At 39.2% G+C, this 18,759-nt stretch overlaps 1 protein-coding gene across 1 annotated transcript in view; it reads left to right on the forward strand.

The window, feature by feature from the left end:
• Positions 1-18,759, forward strand: part of FRAS1 (Fraser extracellular matrix complex subunit 1) — a 457,569-nt gene that overhangs the window by 207,594 nt on the left and 231,216 nt on the right. The window contains exons 8-11 of the mRNA XM_075861759.1: positions 225-326; positions 1,071-1,262; positions 4,583-4,672; positions 6,715-6,753. Coding sequence (XP_075717874.1) covers positions 225-326; positions 1,071-1,262; positions 4,583-4,672; positions 6,715-6,753 — 423 coding nt within the window. The remainder of the gene's footprint in view (positions 1-224; positions 327-1,070; positions 1,263-4,582; positions 4,673-6,714; positions 6,754-18,759) is intronic.

Here is an 18,759-nt window from a genome sequence, read left to right on the forward strand (position 1 = left end):
CACATGTTTACTTCCTAACGCTCCTAGGATGGGGAGTACTACTAACACCAATAATAACCATTTAACTTTTCATAAATTCTTTAATCTCAGGCTCACAACTGGTTAATTAGGATTGTACTTTGTATTAATCATTCTGTTCTGTGTCTGGTTTGTTGATATCAGTTGTACAAATTGATGTACCGGTAATCACATAGTTATGTATATTTTGTCTTCTGTTTGATCAGCATGATTTACAGTGGAAGAAGAATTCCTGTACCACCTGTATTTGTGACAGAGGTGAAGTTAAGTGCCATGTAAAGACTTGTCCCCCACTTTCATGTGAAAAGGTAATCGTATACTTGACGAGTAGTCTTCATTTGTAATAGACTCTAACCATGGTACATGTAATAACATATGATTGGGAACAAGTTCAATGTCCATGATGGCCATTTTTCTCTTCAGATTCTGCACATTCTTTGGAAGTGGAGTTTTAATCTTGTATATTTGGAAATTGCATAAGGAAGCAAATTCATGATAAATTACTTTACGAGCTTTCGGTAAAGCTTTACGAGGATTCAGGTAGAAGGGAAACGTATGTTCCCTGCACCAGCTATCCTGGTGCTATAAGAAAAATGCAAGCGCTATCTACACCACCTGTATTTTGTCAGTGGAAAGAGAAGGCCTGTCTAAATGGCCTTCTTTTTTTTCCTTTAACAGAATACTGGTATTATAAGTGGTGCCCGTGTACTGCTGATGTCACTGGGAGAGCAGGCACGTGTTATTTCATTTTTCCGATGCTGCTTTCTTTATCCACCATATTGCCTGTTTTATGAGAGATTAAGTGTACCTCCGCTCCATGAACAGAATACATGCGCCATTTACTGCACCTGTTATTGGCAAGATGAGATGGCCTGTGGCATGCGTTGACAGCATAGGTATATTGACCAGAACGCAATTCCCTAGAAAACAAGTATAGTTTCATTAAAGCTGGCCCTTCATTTAAACACATTTTAACATAGAATGCATTAACTAATTGAAAAAGGTGACAAGTAGTTACAAACAAATGACAGAAACATTTTCTCTCTCTGTAGGGCCGGAGCAAAATGAGGCGCTCTGGACAATGTTGTGAAGAATGTGTGTCCTCTAAAGGCAGCTGTATGGTTGATGGATCCATCAAGTACCATGGAGAGCTCTGGAATGGAAGTCATTGTGAATTGTGCTGGTGTGACAGGGGGAAGGTGCTGTGCCATCTAGCACAATGTTCCAAAGTAGAGTGCTCATGGGTAAGAAGGTTTCTACTCACGTTGACTTGACTTATAAGGGTGTAGATAGCCTACGTTTCATTCAATAAAACGAAATAAAGTTCAATGTGTAAGTTACAAAGCTGTATTTATACTTATGCCTGCCTATCTAGCATAGAGTTTACTGAAACTTGATAAATGTTGTCTTAGTAACTTATGTAAGACTACTTCGCTGATCCACAAAACGCCACTTAGATATGCAGCTAATGCTAAACTCGGCATGTCATGGACAACATGCATAGCTTTCCTTTTCTATAACTCGAAAGAAGAACACTGACCCTTGGAACAACCTTCCATGATATATTTTGGGTAGTATGGAAAATACTCACTTCCACCCAGCTGTCAAGAAGGATCTTCTATTTATGGTAATGATCAAATGAATAACAGGACATGCTACTGATCGTTATGGATACATGATTTATACATAGCTCACTTGGTTGTAATTATATAGGATTTTCTCAGATGTCACTGGGACGTTCTGTTCATAACGTTTTCAAGAGCATGAATTTAAACCATATTTAGTTCTTTTTATTGAAGTTACGGATGTGAATGTTAGCGGTTCCTAAATAGATATAGATAATAATATGTAGATCACTGCTTTAAGATCTCACATGATGGGAGAGTTCATGAACTTAAAAAGTCAGAATTATTTTAAGGGGAGGTGGTATATCAGGATGTCTCCTTAGGAGGAAATGTTACAAAATTAATAGTTCAAATGTCAATGTGTCCTTTGTAGCAGTACTGGTTCCGTTGGTGGTCGCCACAAAAAAACAAACTGGATTCATTAGAAGGGCGCTGCCCATCTGACGGTCCGGAGGCCTCACGCTGCCCATCTGACGGTCCGGAGGCCTCACAACACTGATTTAGGAATCATCTTGGGTCTGTGCATCCAAATTCCCCATCTGTGCCCTAATGCAGCAGGGTACAAGCTTGTCTTTGTTCATATAGGATCCTAAATGTCAATGTAAATGTTCAAGTGTTCTCGTTCCATTTGTTTAATCCTAAATTCAGTGGGTTTTTTGAGAAGACAAAAATGAAAGCCCAATGAGATTCTTGTATCCAACATGGGAGTCCTATTTTGAATATTGCAGACCACTTCTTATATAGATATCACAAAGCTGATTTTGTCATTTTTAGATGGCTAAATTGTCCAATGTAAAGCAACGCATATTACATCATGATTTAATGAGCTACGCCAAATCACAAACACTCACAAGCTAGGTTGCATCTACGACATCTGTATGGAAATTACTCTTATTTTTTATGGACTGCCTCTGTGGTTTCATGAATAATAGAAAAGTGCTGATGTAATTCTGGCCTTGAGTTTGCAAGTCTTAATTCAATCATGCATGTCAATGAGCTTATTAGAGACTTAAAGTTGTTCTACTGCAGATAGCTGGACTTAGTAGATTGTATGTTTACTTCCAGCATAATAGGTTCTACCAGGAACTGAGAAATGGAAGCACTTAGAGCTGTAAATTTCCCATCTCCTAGATTGTAAGAACCATTTTGCATTAAAAAGTCCTTGCTGGAAAACCTTTCGTAATGGCCTGAATGTTTATATTGGGATGGGAGTGTCAAACAGAATATGTAGAGTTATTTTCTCTTATTTATGTGCATAAATGAATTTCCATGGTGATTGTAAGATACAATATGTATTTATGGTTACAGTGCTTTTCCTTATCCTCCTACAAACATTCTTCTGGGGGAATATAATGAATCCAGGTCACATACAAAGTCCTGCTTATTTGCTTCCACTATCTCAGTCTACATCCCACTCTTCTATCACTCTTTCCACTGAAGGAATTCATTTGAGCCTGCACAGTACCATCTACTGTGTCTGTTGAATGTCCTCCTTCATATAACTTTTTATCTTTTGTGTGATAGCATTTTCCATCAGTCCATTTTCATTACTTTAAGGCCCTTTTACACCGGCCGGTCCAGCAAGCGCCATTCAATGAGACATCATTGATCGGCGCTTGTTTGCTCCTGTCACACGGAACTATGGAGGGGGACAAGTGGTCGTTACTCCGATCGCTCGTCCCCATACATTATTATCATGTCGGCAGCGCGTCTCCTTGTTTACACAGCGAGATGCGCTGCCGACAACGATAATCTTTTACTTTTTTAAAACTATACAATCAGAAGATGATCGAGCGTTTGCTTATTCATCTGCTGATCGCTGCCCTTTTTACACAGGGCAATGATCGACAACAAGTGATAATGAACGCTCGTCTGCCCGATAATGGTCCTGTGTAAAATCCCCTTTAGTCTTGTGAGTTGGTGCTTACACCTGATCATAACACATTATAGACTGTACTGGTGATAAGACTGGGTAAAAGTTGCTTATCTTGATATGTGATTCCACTAGCATAGATATAGCCAGAGGATGAGTAGTGTCAAAGATTGTGTTGTTCACTCCATGAATTCCCAACATGTCAGAAAATCTGTGGTTGAGACAATGAGGGATTCCAGCTGTTCTACTACTCACTTATATGCATGGCCTGATCTTGCCTGATTGCCAGACTCGCCCGTAGAATCAGACCACGTCCCAAAATTATGGTCCACATTCATCAAAAGTGGCTTAATCTTAGTCAATAGCCAAGTTAAAGCTACACTACTTTATTGATATATTTTGTGAAAAATGTATGACTGCAGGTGCCTACTTTTGATAAATCTGTTACAACATACATCACTTCCATTAAAGCAAAGCTCTATAGCTGCCGTTACAGTACCTCAGACTAGATGGCTGCACTATAATCATGTAATAAAAAGAATGACAAAATTTACAATCGGAGAATAAAAACGGTTTAAAATAAAATAATAACTGTCAGTATATATTTTAATTAGTAAAAAATAAAGTGATACAAGTTATTTTTAAAAATTCATCTTTCATTCATGCAAAAGTGTAAGTTAAATGGGTGTAATGAAATAATAATTTGTTTATCTAAGCCTGGAGTTGTATTCTAATACTGAATTTCTAGGCAATGTATTATATGCCATGTTTATATAATATATATGCTTTCCCCCAAATATCTGAATATATTATTGTATCCAGCAGTTTTTTTTTTCTGGGTGGGTTTGTATTAACCTTTGGTGTAGATATCAGACTTAAGTGCTGAGAACAGGCTTTCCAGTAATGTGCGGAGTTTGCTTTTCTTTATGGAGAGTCTCTAATCGTTACTACTTGAATAAAGTCAGATCTTTAAATTCCACAATTTAGTCTCTGTTTACTCAAAAACTGTCATGACCTTAGTAAAAGAACATTCTTCATATTGCAGCAATCTTCCTTTCTTTATCAGGGTGAAGAATTAGTACATTTTGAGGGGAAGTGTTGTGCAGAATGTGTGCTAAGTACCAGCTACTGTCTCCACAAAGAACATGGCATAGAGGTAAGATGGACATTATATTTTCACATATATCTAGAGACAATAGTAGTAGCTTTAATAAAATAAATAAAATCCAGTTTTTAGGCTAAGTTCATACGTACCGTAAATACTGCAGAATTTCTGTCTGGAATTTCTGTGCAGAAAATTGCGCAGTGTAAGGGCATGTTCAGACTTGGCAGAATTTTTCCGCTGCAGATTTGGGGCAATTACGCAACGAATCTGCACCAACATTTGCATAGTTGACAGGTAATTCAGACGTTGCAGAAATCACAGCGGACTTGCCACAGATTTCAGTTTTTGCATTGCAAAGGCTGAAATCCGCAGTGAAATTCTGCTTCTTCTCCGCAACAGTCAGTGCATGCTGCGGAGGGAAAATTCTGAACCGCAGCCTATGGTCCGCAGCGGAGTTTTCCGCAACGTCTAAACTAACTTGCCTAAAAATGTATTGAAACAAATGTAAAAAACGGCCGCAGGAGAATTCCACTGCAGACTGTCCAAAGCGGAATTCCACAGCAATTCCGCCACGTCTGAATGTGCTCTAACACAGTAGTAGCTAAGTGAATGAGATTTGAACAAATCTCATCCACACGCTGCAGAAAAAAGTTGGAAATGCTGCAGTATTTATGCTACGTGTAAACTTAGCCTTAAAGTGCAACCTATTTGTTGTTTTTTTTACATGCATCTTAAACTTCCCCTAAAATGTAGTCATTTTCAGTAAAATCTCTCCAAAAGACAACCTCTTCGAGAATATCGTATGCCAAAAATAATTGTATAAAAAATCTGATCCAAGCAGACGTCTCTAATAATTTCATAATAAATGAAGAATTACTTTTGTATATTTTTAAAGGCATTAAAATATGATATTTAATGTATTAGAATGGTATGTACCACCTGTTTCTTAAAAAAAATTATATTCAAACATAACTTACTCAGTATGGTATGTATTATTATATATGTATATTATGTATTATATATTTCATTATCCCCTGGTGCTCCACTCTGTACTGAGCATGGTTACAGTATTCTCTTTGTAGAATGGATAGAAGTTTATAAAGTATACTACACAGTTACCACACTGGTTAAAGGGGTTGTCCGAGAGTTTAAGAATTTAAAGTTTCTGCAGGAAATGTTAAAAAATAAAAAAACAAAGGTTACTCACCTGTTCAATTCTCTGCCGCTCCAGCACGATGATGTGCTGTACATCCGGGTGACTGCTGCAGCCTATTACTGACCTCATTGGTGATGCTAGCATGTATGGCATGTGACCGCTAAGGCCAGTGATTGCCTGCAGCGGTCACATGCATGTACAGCATGCCATCGCTCCAGAAAAATAAACAAAGACCAGTCGGGACCACCGGAGCTAGTGTGGCGGGGGGATTTAACCAGTGTGCAATGTTTGTTTTTATTTTATAAAAAATTTTGCCGCTAGTTTAATTTCTTCAACTCTCAAACAACTCGTTTAAAAGCTATGTACACTTTTGAATTATTTATTTATTTTTTTTAATAAAAAAAAAAGAATCGAGCTGTTCTGCAGCTGTTCATAACTTAGATGTGAGCGCTAACAGGTGGATCATGCATGTCAGAGAGATGCAGGACCCGCTGACACTGAACCCGTCAGTCCCGTTGACCTGACAGATACAGGTTTCCGCGCTAGGTACAGCTGCTCTGTATACAGGATACAAAGCAGCTGTATCTGAAAAAGTACAAATAATTTTTTACGAATTAGAAAGACACTGATGGACATTTTTATTAAAAAAGAAACAAACGCAAAAAAGGTTTTCAAAGGTGTACATAGATTTAATATGCATTTGCCTGATTGACAAACTGGAATACACTGACATCGAGTTCAGACTCTGAGAAATGATTGTTATATAAACATTAGAGGAGCAGCTTTAAATCCTGCCAACAACGACATTGCTGGGTTTTGTAACTTTTGAGACGGAGTACTAGATAACGCAGGAATGTGCTTTATTGGAATGCTTGTGATACACCTGATAACTTACCGATCACACTCTCCTCATAGAGGTATTTCTGCTTGTTTGCAGGATTCTCATTCTGATTTAAGTGGAGTCAAACATTTGATGGTGAGTGCAGATACTTCTTGGATACAGTACATTTATCTTTAGCATTTATCAAATAAGAACACCAGACAAGCATTAAAGCGGATCTGTCATTTCTTTGTGCTGCCCTTTCTGAGGGCAGCACAAAGAAGTGACAGACACACTGATTTCAGCATGCTAGCACTAATTTAGTAATCTTCAGTACTTTGAGTAACATCCAGGCGCTTATTGTCACTTTATTCCCTGTGCACAGTAATAGGGAGAAAAGTGTCAATCATACATGTGCACAAAATTCAGTGATTACTTGATTGTATACAGTGAAATCTCCCCCAGAAGACCACCTATTCGAAAAGCCCCCTCCATCCAGACCAAATTGTTCTGTGCCCGATTTATCCTAACATTATAGTCTATGGATGCTGCCCCTCTATAATAAGACTACCCCTATGCAAATTTTTATTATTGGGAGCCCCTTTGAAAAGACCACAAATTAGATTTACATGCGCTGTAAATCATCTGGAGCCATGCTGGGGACTAAGAATTAGAGGTGGAGCCATGTTCAGGACTAGGAATGAGTGGGGGAATCATGCTGGGGAACTAAGAATGAACAGGCTGTTCATTTGTGCAGTACTTGTCTGTTGACTGCATTACACACTTTAACCTGCATTCTGTGTACTTTTTTCTTTAAGAAGACCACCCCCGTAAAATAGCATTTTTCTGTGTAATTTTGTGTGGTCGGCTCAAAGAGGTTATGCTTATATAAATGTAGGCAAACTCTGGATTCATTTTGGCATTATGCTACGATCAGATTATGTAGGGAGAGATATGGACTACCTATGAAAATGTTAATGGTTTTTTTTCTTCATATATTTGGGGATATTTATCAAAACTGGTGCAAAGGAAAAGAGAAGTTGTTGCCCATAGCAACCTGTCAGTCTCATCATTAATTTATCAGAGGCTCTTTTGAAAATAGCAACGTAATTGGTTGCCATGGGCAACAACTCCACTTTTTCTTTGTACTAGTTTTGATAAATCTCTACCTTTTTGTATTTTAATTATTCATCAGTTTCAAGATAACTATTTATTGTCCGTGAATCGACTTTACTGATATATTCTAGCAAACTACCAAGACAAGTCTCAGCTGGGAGATGGACTAGGTATTTACAGGATTTCAACTTCAAGAATGTTTTCATTCACTGACAGTAAACAGACATATTGAAAATATCGAGGAACTGAAACATAAAGTAAAGCGTCTTTGGCCGCTGATTTTGATGTCTAAAAAGCATCGGACCGTGTTTTTTTCCCCGGGTGTTTTTTGTCTGTTCGCAGGAAGAAAAAAAGCATCATGCCCTATCTTGAAGCGGTTTCCACTCTAAACCTCCATTTAAATCAATGAGAGTCAGAAAAAAAAGCGTGGTTTAAAAAAAAAAACAATACTCAAAACAAGAACTTAAATAAAACCCTAAAAAAAGGTGTAAAAATAAGTGTAAACAAACACTTGCATTTTAACCCCTTAATGACCGGGCATGTTTGTACCTTAATGACCAAGCCAGATTTGTCAAATCTGGTATGTCTGACTTTATCAGAGAATAACTCTGTGAAAGTTTTGAATATCCAAGTAATTCTGACATTGTTTTTTCGTCACATGTTGTACTTTATTTTAGTGGTAAAAGTAGACTGATACGATTTGCGGAAATTAATTAAAAAATAGAAAAATGGAAGAAATTTTGTAAAAATTACCATTTTCCCCTATTTTTAACTGCAATATGTCACATATGTACACACATACTGTACAATTTTTTTAATTAAATATATATTTCTATCTCTTTACTCCATTTTGGCAGCACTTTTGAAAAAATAAAATAAATTTTCAGCAATTTAGAGGACTTACAAATTGAATAATAATTTTATAAATTTTGAAGTACATTTTGTTTTCCGGCACCAAGCCAGGTTTTCAGAGGCTCATAGGTCTCAGAGTGATGGAAACCCCCACAAATGACCCCATTTAGAAAACTAGACCCCTTAAGGTATTTACCTAAGGGTATAGTAAGTATTTTGACCCCACAGTTTTTTGCTAAATTTAATACATAGCAGGTGAAAAAAAAAATAATTTCACTTTTTTTCATAAAAGTATCAGTTTGAAGACCAATTTCTTTGTAAAGCGACCATGAGAATGAAGAAACACACCACAAAATCTATCACCCTCTCTCTCCTGTTTTCAAAAATGCCCCCATTGTGACCCTAATGCGCTGCCTGGACACACGGCAGGACCCAAAATGAAGGGAGCACCCGGAGGCTTTCAGGACTCATATTTTGCTTGAAAATGTTTTAGGCCCCACTGTACATTTGGAGAGGCTTTGAGCTGCCAGAACGATAGAAACTCCCCATAAACGACCCCATTTAGAAAACTAGACCCCATAAGGTATTTATTTAGGGGTATAGTAATTATTTTGACCCCACAGTTCTTTGCTAAATTTAATGCATATCAGGTGAAAAAAATAATAATTTCACTTTTTTCATAAAAGTATTTGTTTGAAGACCGATTTCTTTGTAAAGCGACCATGAAAATGAAGAAACACACCCCAAAATCTATCACCCTCTTTCTCCTGTTTTCAAAAATACCCACATTGTGGCCCTAATGCGTTGTTTGGACACACGGCAGGGCCCCAAAGGAAGGGAACACCCGGAGGCTTTCAGGACTCATATTTTGCTTGAAAATGTTTTAGGCCCCAATGTACATTTGGAGAGGCTTTGAGCTGCCAGAATGATAGAAACTCCCCATAAACGACTCCATTTCGAAAACTAGACCCCTTAAGGTATTTATCTAGGGGTATAGTTAGCATTTTGACCACACAGGTTTTTCGCAAAATATATTGAAATTAGTCTGTAAGAATTAAAATGTACTTTTTTTCTGAAACAACATAGAAATTTTTATTATTTACAAGGAATAACGAAGAAAATGCACCCCAACATTTGTAAAGCAATGTCTCCCGATTACGACAATACCCCATATGTGGTAATAAACTGCTGTTTGGACCCACAGCAGGGCTCAGAAGGGAAGGAGCGCCATTTGGATTTATGATTTTGCTGGAATGGTTTTCGGTGCCATGTCGCATTTGCAATGCACTGGAGGGACCAAAACAGTGGAAACCCACCAAAAGTGACCCCATTTTGGAAAAACCTTCAAGGAATTTTTCTAGGGGTATAGTGAGCATTTACACCCCATGGGTCTTTTGCAGAGTTTATTAGAATTAGGGCGCGAAAATTAATATCAAAATTTTTTCCACTAAAATGTTGCATTTTCTCATTTTCACAAGGGATAAAGGAGGAAAAAAACAACCATTTTTTTATAAAGCAATTTCTCCCGAGTACGGAAATACCCCACATGTGGTCATACGTTTTTTCATTAGAAATGAATTAACCCTTTCAGGACTGATCCATTTTTTGCTTTCATATTTTAGATTTTCACTCCCCGCTTTCCAAGAGCCATAACTTTTTTATTTTTCCATCAATAGAGTGGTGTGAAGGCTTATTTGTTGCGGGACAATCTGTAGTTTTCATTGGTACCATTTTGGGGTACATGCGATTTTTTTTGATCACTTTTTATTAAATTTTTTTGCAATCCTGAGCAAAAAACAGGAATTCTGACACCGTTTTTTTAGGTTTTTTTTTTGCGGCGCTCACCGTACGCAATAAATGACATTTTTAATTTATTCTGCGGGTTGGTACGATTACGGCGATACCATATGTATATAGGTTTGGTCCTTTTTTTTAGCGTTTGCGCAATAAAATGACTTATTTATAAAAATAGGCCAAGTGAAGATGTCCTTAATAGTTTTTTTCTTTTCAAGGCATTTGACATCTGTGGTGCTTGTAGACAAAAGGTGCACCATGTTGAAAATTGTAGATAATTGCAAATATTTTGCACTTTTTAAACATAATGTTTTGTTAATTTTGGGTTTCTTATAGACACATTAATGATAAAAAAAAAACTGCCATTAGGCCTCGTTCACATCTGCGTTGGAGTCTTGTTCTGATGCTCCGTCGGAGCTTTCCGTCAGAACGGGACCCTGAACAAACACAAACTGACACGTTTCCATCACCATTGATTTCTATGGTGACAGATCCGGTGCCCATGATTTCCGTTTGCCGCTGTTGTTCACTGGATCCCTAGTTTTGCCGGAAGCAATACTGTAGTCGACTAAGGCTATTGCTTCTGGCAAAACAACGGAAACGGAAATCTCTGGTTACCGTTTGTGTCAGTTTGTGTCTGTTCAGGGTCCCGTTCTGATGGAAAGCTCTGACGGAACGTCAGAACGGGACCCCAACGCAGATGTGAACGAAGCCTTAGCCCTGCAGTTCTAACAATCGTCTTTATGCATGTTGTGTTATTACCTGTCTTCACAGGTATTAATATATACATAAACATATAAAACAAAACTTATAAAAAGAGCTGCTAATATCATTCACAAATACAGGTTCTCAGGACTAGAGATATATAAGATAAAGTAAGAATTTATGCAAGCAGATATTTTGTCTGGACTTACTGACAGTAATTCCAGTGATGAAGAAAACTACAGTCAGTCTCTTCCCAGCCTGAAATGGCTAATAACAAGGAAAATTAAATATCATTAAGGCCCCGTTCACATCACGTTTCATCTTTCCGTTCATCTGTTCCAGCAATGGTATTTTTTTTTCGTTCCGTTGGTCTCAGTTGGCGTCCGTTCCACTAGTTGTTCGTTTTTCAGAGGGGAAAAATAGCGTAGTGTAATGATATTGAATGTGCGCTATTCCGCGCACGCCGGCCTTTTTCCTACTCCATCTGTGTGAGGTTCCATTATCCACGTACCGACGCTCTGTGGTTCGCCATCTGGTGAGCGCACTAGAGTGTGTATTCCTGCGCTGTGGAGACAAACTTGCCCTCGGTTGGCATGTGGTTCGGCAAGATCCAGGAGATTATGAGAATGTAGGATCTCACGGCATCCATGAGAGGGACTCATGCTAAATTTCTCAAAACATGGCATCACTGGGTCAGATTCCAATCTTCTGTTGAGTTCAGAAACATCGTGGCCTCTTGAATATAATCCCGAGGCATAGGGGGCTATGTCAGTTTTCTTCCCTCCCTTCTCTCCCTCTGAAAAAAAAGAATGTGCGCTATATTCAGACATGGCACACACTTGTATGTGAATGGGGCGCCTACTTCCTCCAAATATCATTCATTGAGAATTGCAGTATCAATTATATGCATATGTATTAAATAAAAAAAAGCAGCAGCCATGGCCGGTAGGATTAGGGGTTGTTCAAGTTTTTTTTACAAGAAGCTGCAAATGTCCTAAAATAAAAATCTGCGATCCAGTGCTGTCGCTTTGGTGGTTTACCCAATCGGATACTTCAGCTGTCATGTCAATTCCTGGCATGAACGCTCAGCTATGGGTGCCAGGAATATTTCATGTGACTGTTGATGTCTCTGATTGACTACAGCATTCACATGCTGCCCTCATGTAAACAAACACCGGGAGGACCGACGCAGTGTCAGCACTGGTTCACCTGGTTCACATTGTTCTACCAGCTAATACAACACTGTGATGTATGCAGTGATTTAGAATACACAGTCGAGTCACATTATTATGACCACCTCCTACTTTCGACGTCGGCAGCGCGTATACCATGAAGAAAGTGATTTGTAGTGGGCTGGCTCGGTGGGTATATAAGGTGTGCGATAGGCTGTCTGAACACATATCACTCGTTGTTGCCATGGGTAAAAGGGGCGATTTATCAGAGTAGCAAAAAGGGATTATTGGCTCTCGGGCCAAGGGTGGAAGTATTTCTCGAACAGAGCGGTTTAACTGTTCGCGTGCTGCTGTGGTGAAAGTGTATCGTGAGTGGACAAATTGCACCATTGGGAATAACCGACGTGGAAACTGCGGAGCACCATGTGACATTTATGTGAGAGGTGAACGTGGGCTACTAAGGTGTGCGAGGGCTGAACGACACACTACAGTGGAGCAGCTCAGCGTGAAAATCAACCCTGGAGCTACCAGATGTGTGTCTAAAACAATAGTTCAGCAAACCCTACTGTGTACGGGGCTCCGAAGCAGACGGATGGTCACAAAGGTGCATCAGAAAAAAAAGTTTCAATTTTCACAGCAGTATTCGAATTTGTCCTCCGATCATTGGCAAAGGATTGCCTTTTCCAATGAGTCACGTTTTGTGCTTCATCGAACCGATGGACGTTGGTGTGTCAGACGAGAAACAGAACAAACACCGTGCAACATTGCTGGAAGAACACAAGCTGGTGGCGGCAGCGTTATGGTCTGGGGAATTTTTTCATGGCATTCTCTGGGCCCACTCATCCATGTGGAAGGCACTCTGAACCAATTTTGGTATGAATCCACCGTTGCAGATCACGTCCACCCATACATGCTGTTTGTCTTCCCTGGGGCAGATGGAATCCTCCAACAAGACAATGCGACATGTCACACGGCTAGAAATGTCAGAGACTTCCAAGTTCTTCCCTGGCCCCCTAATTCGCTGGACTTGAACCCAATTGAGCATCTGTGCGACCACCTCGGTCGTCTTATTCGCTCTTCGGATCCTCCCCCACGCACCCTCCAGCAAATATGGGATCCCCTGCAGTCAGCATGGCTCCAGATACCTGAGACAACCTACCAGTACCTTATTGAGTCACTCCCAGCCCATCTAGCTGCTGTCCGCGCACATGGTGATTACTCAGGATAGTAGCTGGTGGTCATAATAATGTGACTCGACTGTGTATGTATCAATATGAAGTTGGGAAAATAGACCATTTCTTCACAGGATGTAGGAGCCTGTAGGCATAAAATGTCAAGTAGGCCACACTTTAAGTCAAGTACAAAATAACGCTTTATGGAGCAGTTCTTGAAATGTCAAAATAGTTTCATATTAAAAAGTCTCCGTACATGTATCCAAAGCTATTCTCATCTGACGGCCATGTGTACTGCAAACAACCTGATCAGTGTATGTAAATCATATGAACAACCCTTTCAGTATGACATTATATGGTCAGCAGAAACAGAAAAATTACGTAGCATTTAACCTTATAAGTGTTGGAAAATGAATGAGTTCTGTTCTGAGAGGTTAATTCTGTTATATTCTTATTCTCATTGCTTTTTGAGATAATTATGTTTATAGGGATTTTCTCCTATATTTAACAGGCTTTTCTGCTTGCCTCTCGACAGTCACAAAGTGTTTTGGGCAGTCAGGGAAGGAGAGTTAATTAACATTTAGTTAAATAGCATAGAGCAAATGGGACCATTAGAGACACAAAGCCATTAGAGCTGTAATAGAGGTGTTATTTTATTGCTGGGTACGTATCAATTTCTTTAACTTGCAGATGAGAAATAAGTACCAGAGTGTAGTGATGGTTAGCAGACAAGATAATTAGTGACTTGCAAACCTTGATATATCACAAGGCCAAGTCAGTCATTGTAGAAGAAAGGGATATAACTATGCATATCAACAATCTACATGGAAGAGCAAAAAAAGGGGAGCTCCCTAGTGTGATATTGTAGATTTAAAGATGCAGTATAATAGACTATCAATGTGCACCAACCTGGTGGAGTTGTGCTTTCAATAGGCACAACTCTACTGAATACTTTGGTTAGTGCAGAAATATCAAGCATTGAGGGAGTAGAGACCCTCACCTGCACATACTACTATGGGGGTGGCGCCTATAAATCTTCTGGTTTGTATTAGGGTATGTTCACACGGCTTATTTTCGGCCTTTTTTCGGGCCGAAAAATCGGGAGCAAAGTGCCTCCAAACATCTGCCCATTGATTTCAATAGGAAAAATAGCGTTCTGTTCCAATGGGTCGTTTTTTTTAAAAAAACAGCCGCGTAAAAAAACACCCGCGAAAAGAAGTGTATGTCACTTCTTGGGACGTTTTTGGAGCAGTTTTTCATTGACCCTATAAAAAAAACAGCTCCAAAAATGGCAGTGAAAAACGCGAGTATGATTAAAAAAAACGGCTGAAAATCAGGAGCTGTTTTCCCTTGAAAACCGCTCCGTATTTTCAGACGTTTTTGAGTTTTTGTGTGCACATACCCTTACTGTTTGCTACGAGCAGGCTGTGGCACCATCTGGGAAGCTCTTTCCGTTCCTCTCCTGGAAAATGGTGACCAATTCTGCGTAAATCAGAAAGAGCTTTAAATCCCCCTTTAACTTTGGGCGCTGATGGCTCTCTTCATGATTAATGTCCGTTATAGAAAATGTCAGGATAACCTAAGATAGACGTTTAAAGAGTACAGTACTAATTTATTATAAAAATTGGATGCATTTCGTTTTGATCTTGTACTGAGATCTTTGACAGGCATCAGTGATAGGGTATGTTCACACAGAGTGTTTTCAGCTGTTTTTCGGGCCGTAAACGTCCTGAAAAACGGCTGAAAAATTGGAAGCAGAACGCCTCCGAATATCTGCCCATTGATTTCAATGGGAAAAACTGCATTCAGTTCTGACGGGGCGTTTTTTACGAGGCCATTTTTCAAAATTCTACATTACCTCTATAGAAAAACAACTTCAAAAACGGCCGTTTCGCGGCTTTGCTTAAAAAACGTCTGAAAATCAGGAGCTGTTTTTCCTTGAAAACAGCTCCGTATTTTGAGAAGTTTTTTATTTTGTGTGTGCACATACCCATACACCTACACAGTGCAGTTTTATACACAGTAGACAAAAGGGTTCAAGGTAAAATGTGAGTATTCATACATACTGTTTACAGTATAAATATTGGTATTTAAAAAAATTCTTTAGATTATGGTAAACGAAGTTAGTGTATCCTTAGTGCTACTAAAAGCTAAAAAGTTAAAATTCTTTCAATTGTATGATGTTACAACGTTTACTACGATCTAGAAGGGTATGTGCACACAAAATCAAAAACATCTGAAAATACGGAGCTGTTTTCAAGGCAAAACAGCTCCTGATTTTCAGGTTTTTTTAAAAATCTAACTCTAGTTTTTCGCTGCGTTTCTGACGGCCGTTTTTGGAGCCGTTTTTCTATAGAGTCAATGAAAAACGTCCCAAGTAGTGACATGCACTTCTTTTTCTCGGGCGTCTTTTTACGTGCTGTTTTTGGAAAGCGAGGCGTAAAAAAACGCCCCGTCGGAACAGAACGCGTATTTCCCATTTAAATCAATGGGCAGATGTTTGGAGGCTGGGAGATGGGAGATGTTTGCTTCCATGTTTTCAGGCATTTTTCAGGCATAAATGCCCCTAAATATGCCTTAAAACACTCCTTGTGTACATACCCTGGGTGGGATCCAAAATAGGTAAAAGTGTTTTGTTAAAAACCGATCTAAGAGATCAGTAGGACTGGCAGTCACAACCAATTTCCATTATGCAATGTTGGTAGTCAGATTGTCACTAGAGCTTGGGGCCAGACTTAATTGAAAAAACTTAATTCAAAAACTTAATTCAACTACAAAATGGCAGTCTACCAAAACCTCCAGGTCCATGCACATTACCATATTTTTTCTTATCTGTATCCGATTTCTTAGTATTAGTTCACATCCTCCCAACTTAGCTCAGGACTTTGCGTCATCTTCCATAACTGCTTATAACTTTGTGAAGCCTCCCAGCCCCCTATTTAAATTTTTGTTTGTGACTATGACAATTGACTCTGCGGATGCAAACAGGAGGACATCATTGTTCGGAAATAGGAGGCATCACACAAAATATTACTGCCATCATGTTACTTGACATGTTGTATCTGTTACATAAGTCTTCTAATTACATAATATTTTATCACGGATGATGACACATATTCCGTCAAAATTACCGACACCTCGGTGGAACCATATGGACTCCATTGTTCGCTGTAGGATAGCACGATGCATCGAAATATCGAACTATTTAGGCACCGTGCACCCTCAAACGGTTCAATGACGTGGATTCATGTATTTCGATACTAAGCTGTGGGGCCGCACAGCTAAGTATTGTAACACATAAATGTAGTCACCAGCATATGATATGATGGGGCCGACTTTGCACTGATGAGCGGCGGCACCGGCCCTAAAGACAGAGAACATGGCTAGTGCACTGCAAAGTGCCTGCCATGTTCTCTCTCTTTACTGCCAGCCACATTACATCATTCTGATGGCGTGAGCACAACAAGTGTGTACGCGCGATCAGAAGTGGGGCAATAGCTGTAATACACAGCCGCAGACAAACCTTTGATCTCTGCCGTTATCCCCTTGAATGCCGCGATCAAAGCTGAACGCGGCATTCAAAAGGAAGATGAGCAGGGGGGACGCCACCTTTGATCACGTCACAAGGAATCCCTGTGAGCGATCGAGGGACATACCATATGTGGGCAGACAACCCAGGGTCCATTAAAGTACCCCGGAGCGGTCTTACCATATTTCCTGTTGTTAGGCTATACTGAGTTATGCCCTAACAACTGTCTGTGTACTATTAGTACACAAGCTAATGTACTGGCATACATTAAAGTTAAAAAATAAATGTAAAAAAATGTAATTAATTTTAAAAAATAATGTTAAGTAAAAAAAATCCGTAAAAAAAACCAAATGTCCTTTTTTTTTTTTTTTTTTTTACAATAAACATTATTAAAAGAAGCCCCAATACACAATACATAAAATAATATACATATTTGGTATGGAAAAAATAGTGTTCTGTCCTCAAGGCCAAAATTGTCCATGTCCCTAAAGGGTTAACCCCAATGTTGCCATTATGTGAGGGAAATGATGGGGTCACTTATTAATATGAGGCACATGGTGTTATGAATTTTGAACATTAACTCAATGTTGCCCATTATGAATGTGAATTACACGATGGGGGTAATTACTATTAATTTGAGGCACATGGTGTTATGATTTTGAACATTAACCCAATGTTGCCCGTTATGACTGGGAGGTACATGATGGGGTTTATGACTATTAATGTGAGGCACATGGAGGTTCAAAATTTATAACACCACGTGCCTCACATCAGAAAATGGAAGGACTGTTTTGTTGTTGGCAAAGTATCGTTCTGGTATCGAAAATCGCAATACTACACAAAGAACGGTTTCAAAGTCCAAATTCTTGTATCGTGACAACCCTAGTTCGCCATGCGAGGGATCTGGCACTGCATCATTGCTTCTGTCATAAACAGGAGCCACAGTGCAGATGTAAACAGAGCCTCAGTTTTTTTATGTAATAACCCAAAGAAGAGAGGACTCTAAACAAAATATTAAGGCTACATTCACACGAACGTAGCCCACCTCGGAAGTGAAAAACTGCCGTTTTCCACGTCCGAGGTGGACCCGTGCAGGACGCGTTGTCACCGATCCCCCACAGACTAGAGTCTATGGAGGGATGCGTGACATGCAGTAAAATAGGACATTAAGTTCTGCCAATAGAGGGCTGAAGGAGTTACCACCTAGCAGACTACATACATAAATGACCTAGAGCCCAGGTAAAGCCGATAACATGAATAAGGACAACGTAATAACCCTTTCTTCCTAGAAGCTATTGTATAATGTTTGAAAACCGAGCCTTGGTACAGGTTCATCCTTGTATTACTATTTAAATTGACAACATTGTTCATCTTCTCATATGAGAATTGCAGAGTTTTTGCTTGTTTTGATTGTCTAAAGTAAACTACCAGCAGTATTTAAAAATGTTATTGTGAATCGATAGTGAGGCCTCATTCACACGACCGGAATAGTTTTTACTGTCCGCAAATACGGATCCGACGGCTACACATCCGTAGCCGTCCACAATTACAGAAGCACCAATAGACTTCTATGGTTGAGTCCATGCCGCAATTGCGGACAAGAATAGGACATGTTCTTTATTTTTCGGATCATTTCTACAGCCCAGACACACATCCGAACATATACAGAAATGTATCCGTGGCCAATAGAAATGAATGGGTTCGAAATTTTATACGTAATTACGGATGAAAATTACGGTCGTGTGAATGGGTCCTGAGCCTTCATAATGGTTCTGCTGCAATAGGGACATAAGCGTAGTGTCAGAACCTAATATGTTTTTTG

The sequence above is a fragment of the Rhinoderma darwinii genome, chromosome 1 (assembly GCF_050947455.1).
Source record: "Rhinoderma darwinii isolate aRhiDar2 chromosome 1, aRhiDar2.hap1, whole genome shotgun sequence".
Taxonomy (NCBI): Eukaryota; Metazoa; Chordata; class Amphibia; order Anura; family Rhinodermatidae; genus Rhinoderma; species Rhinoderma darwinii.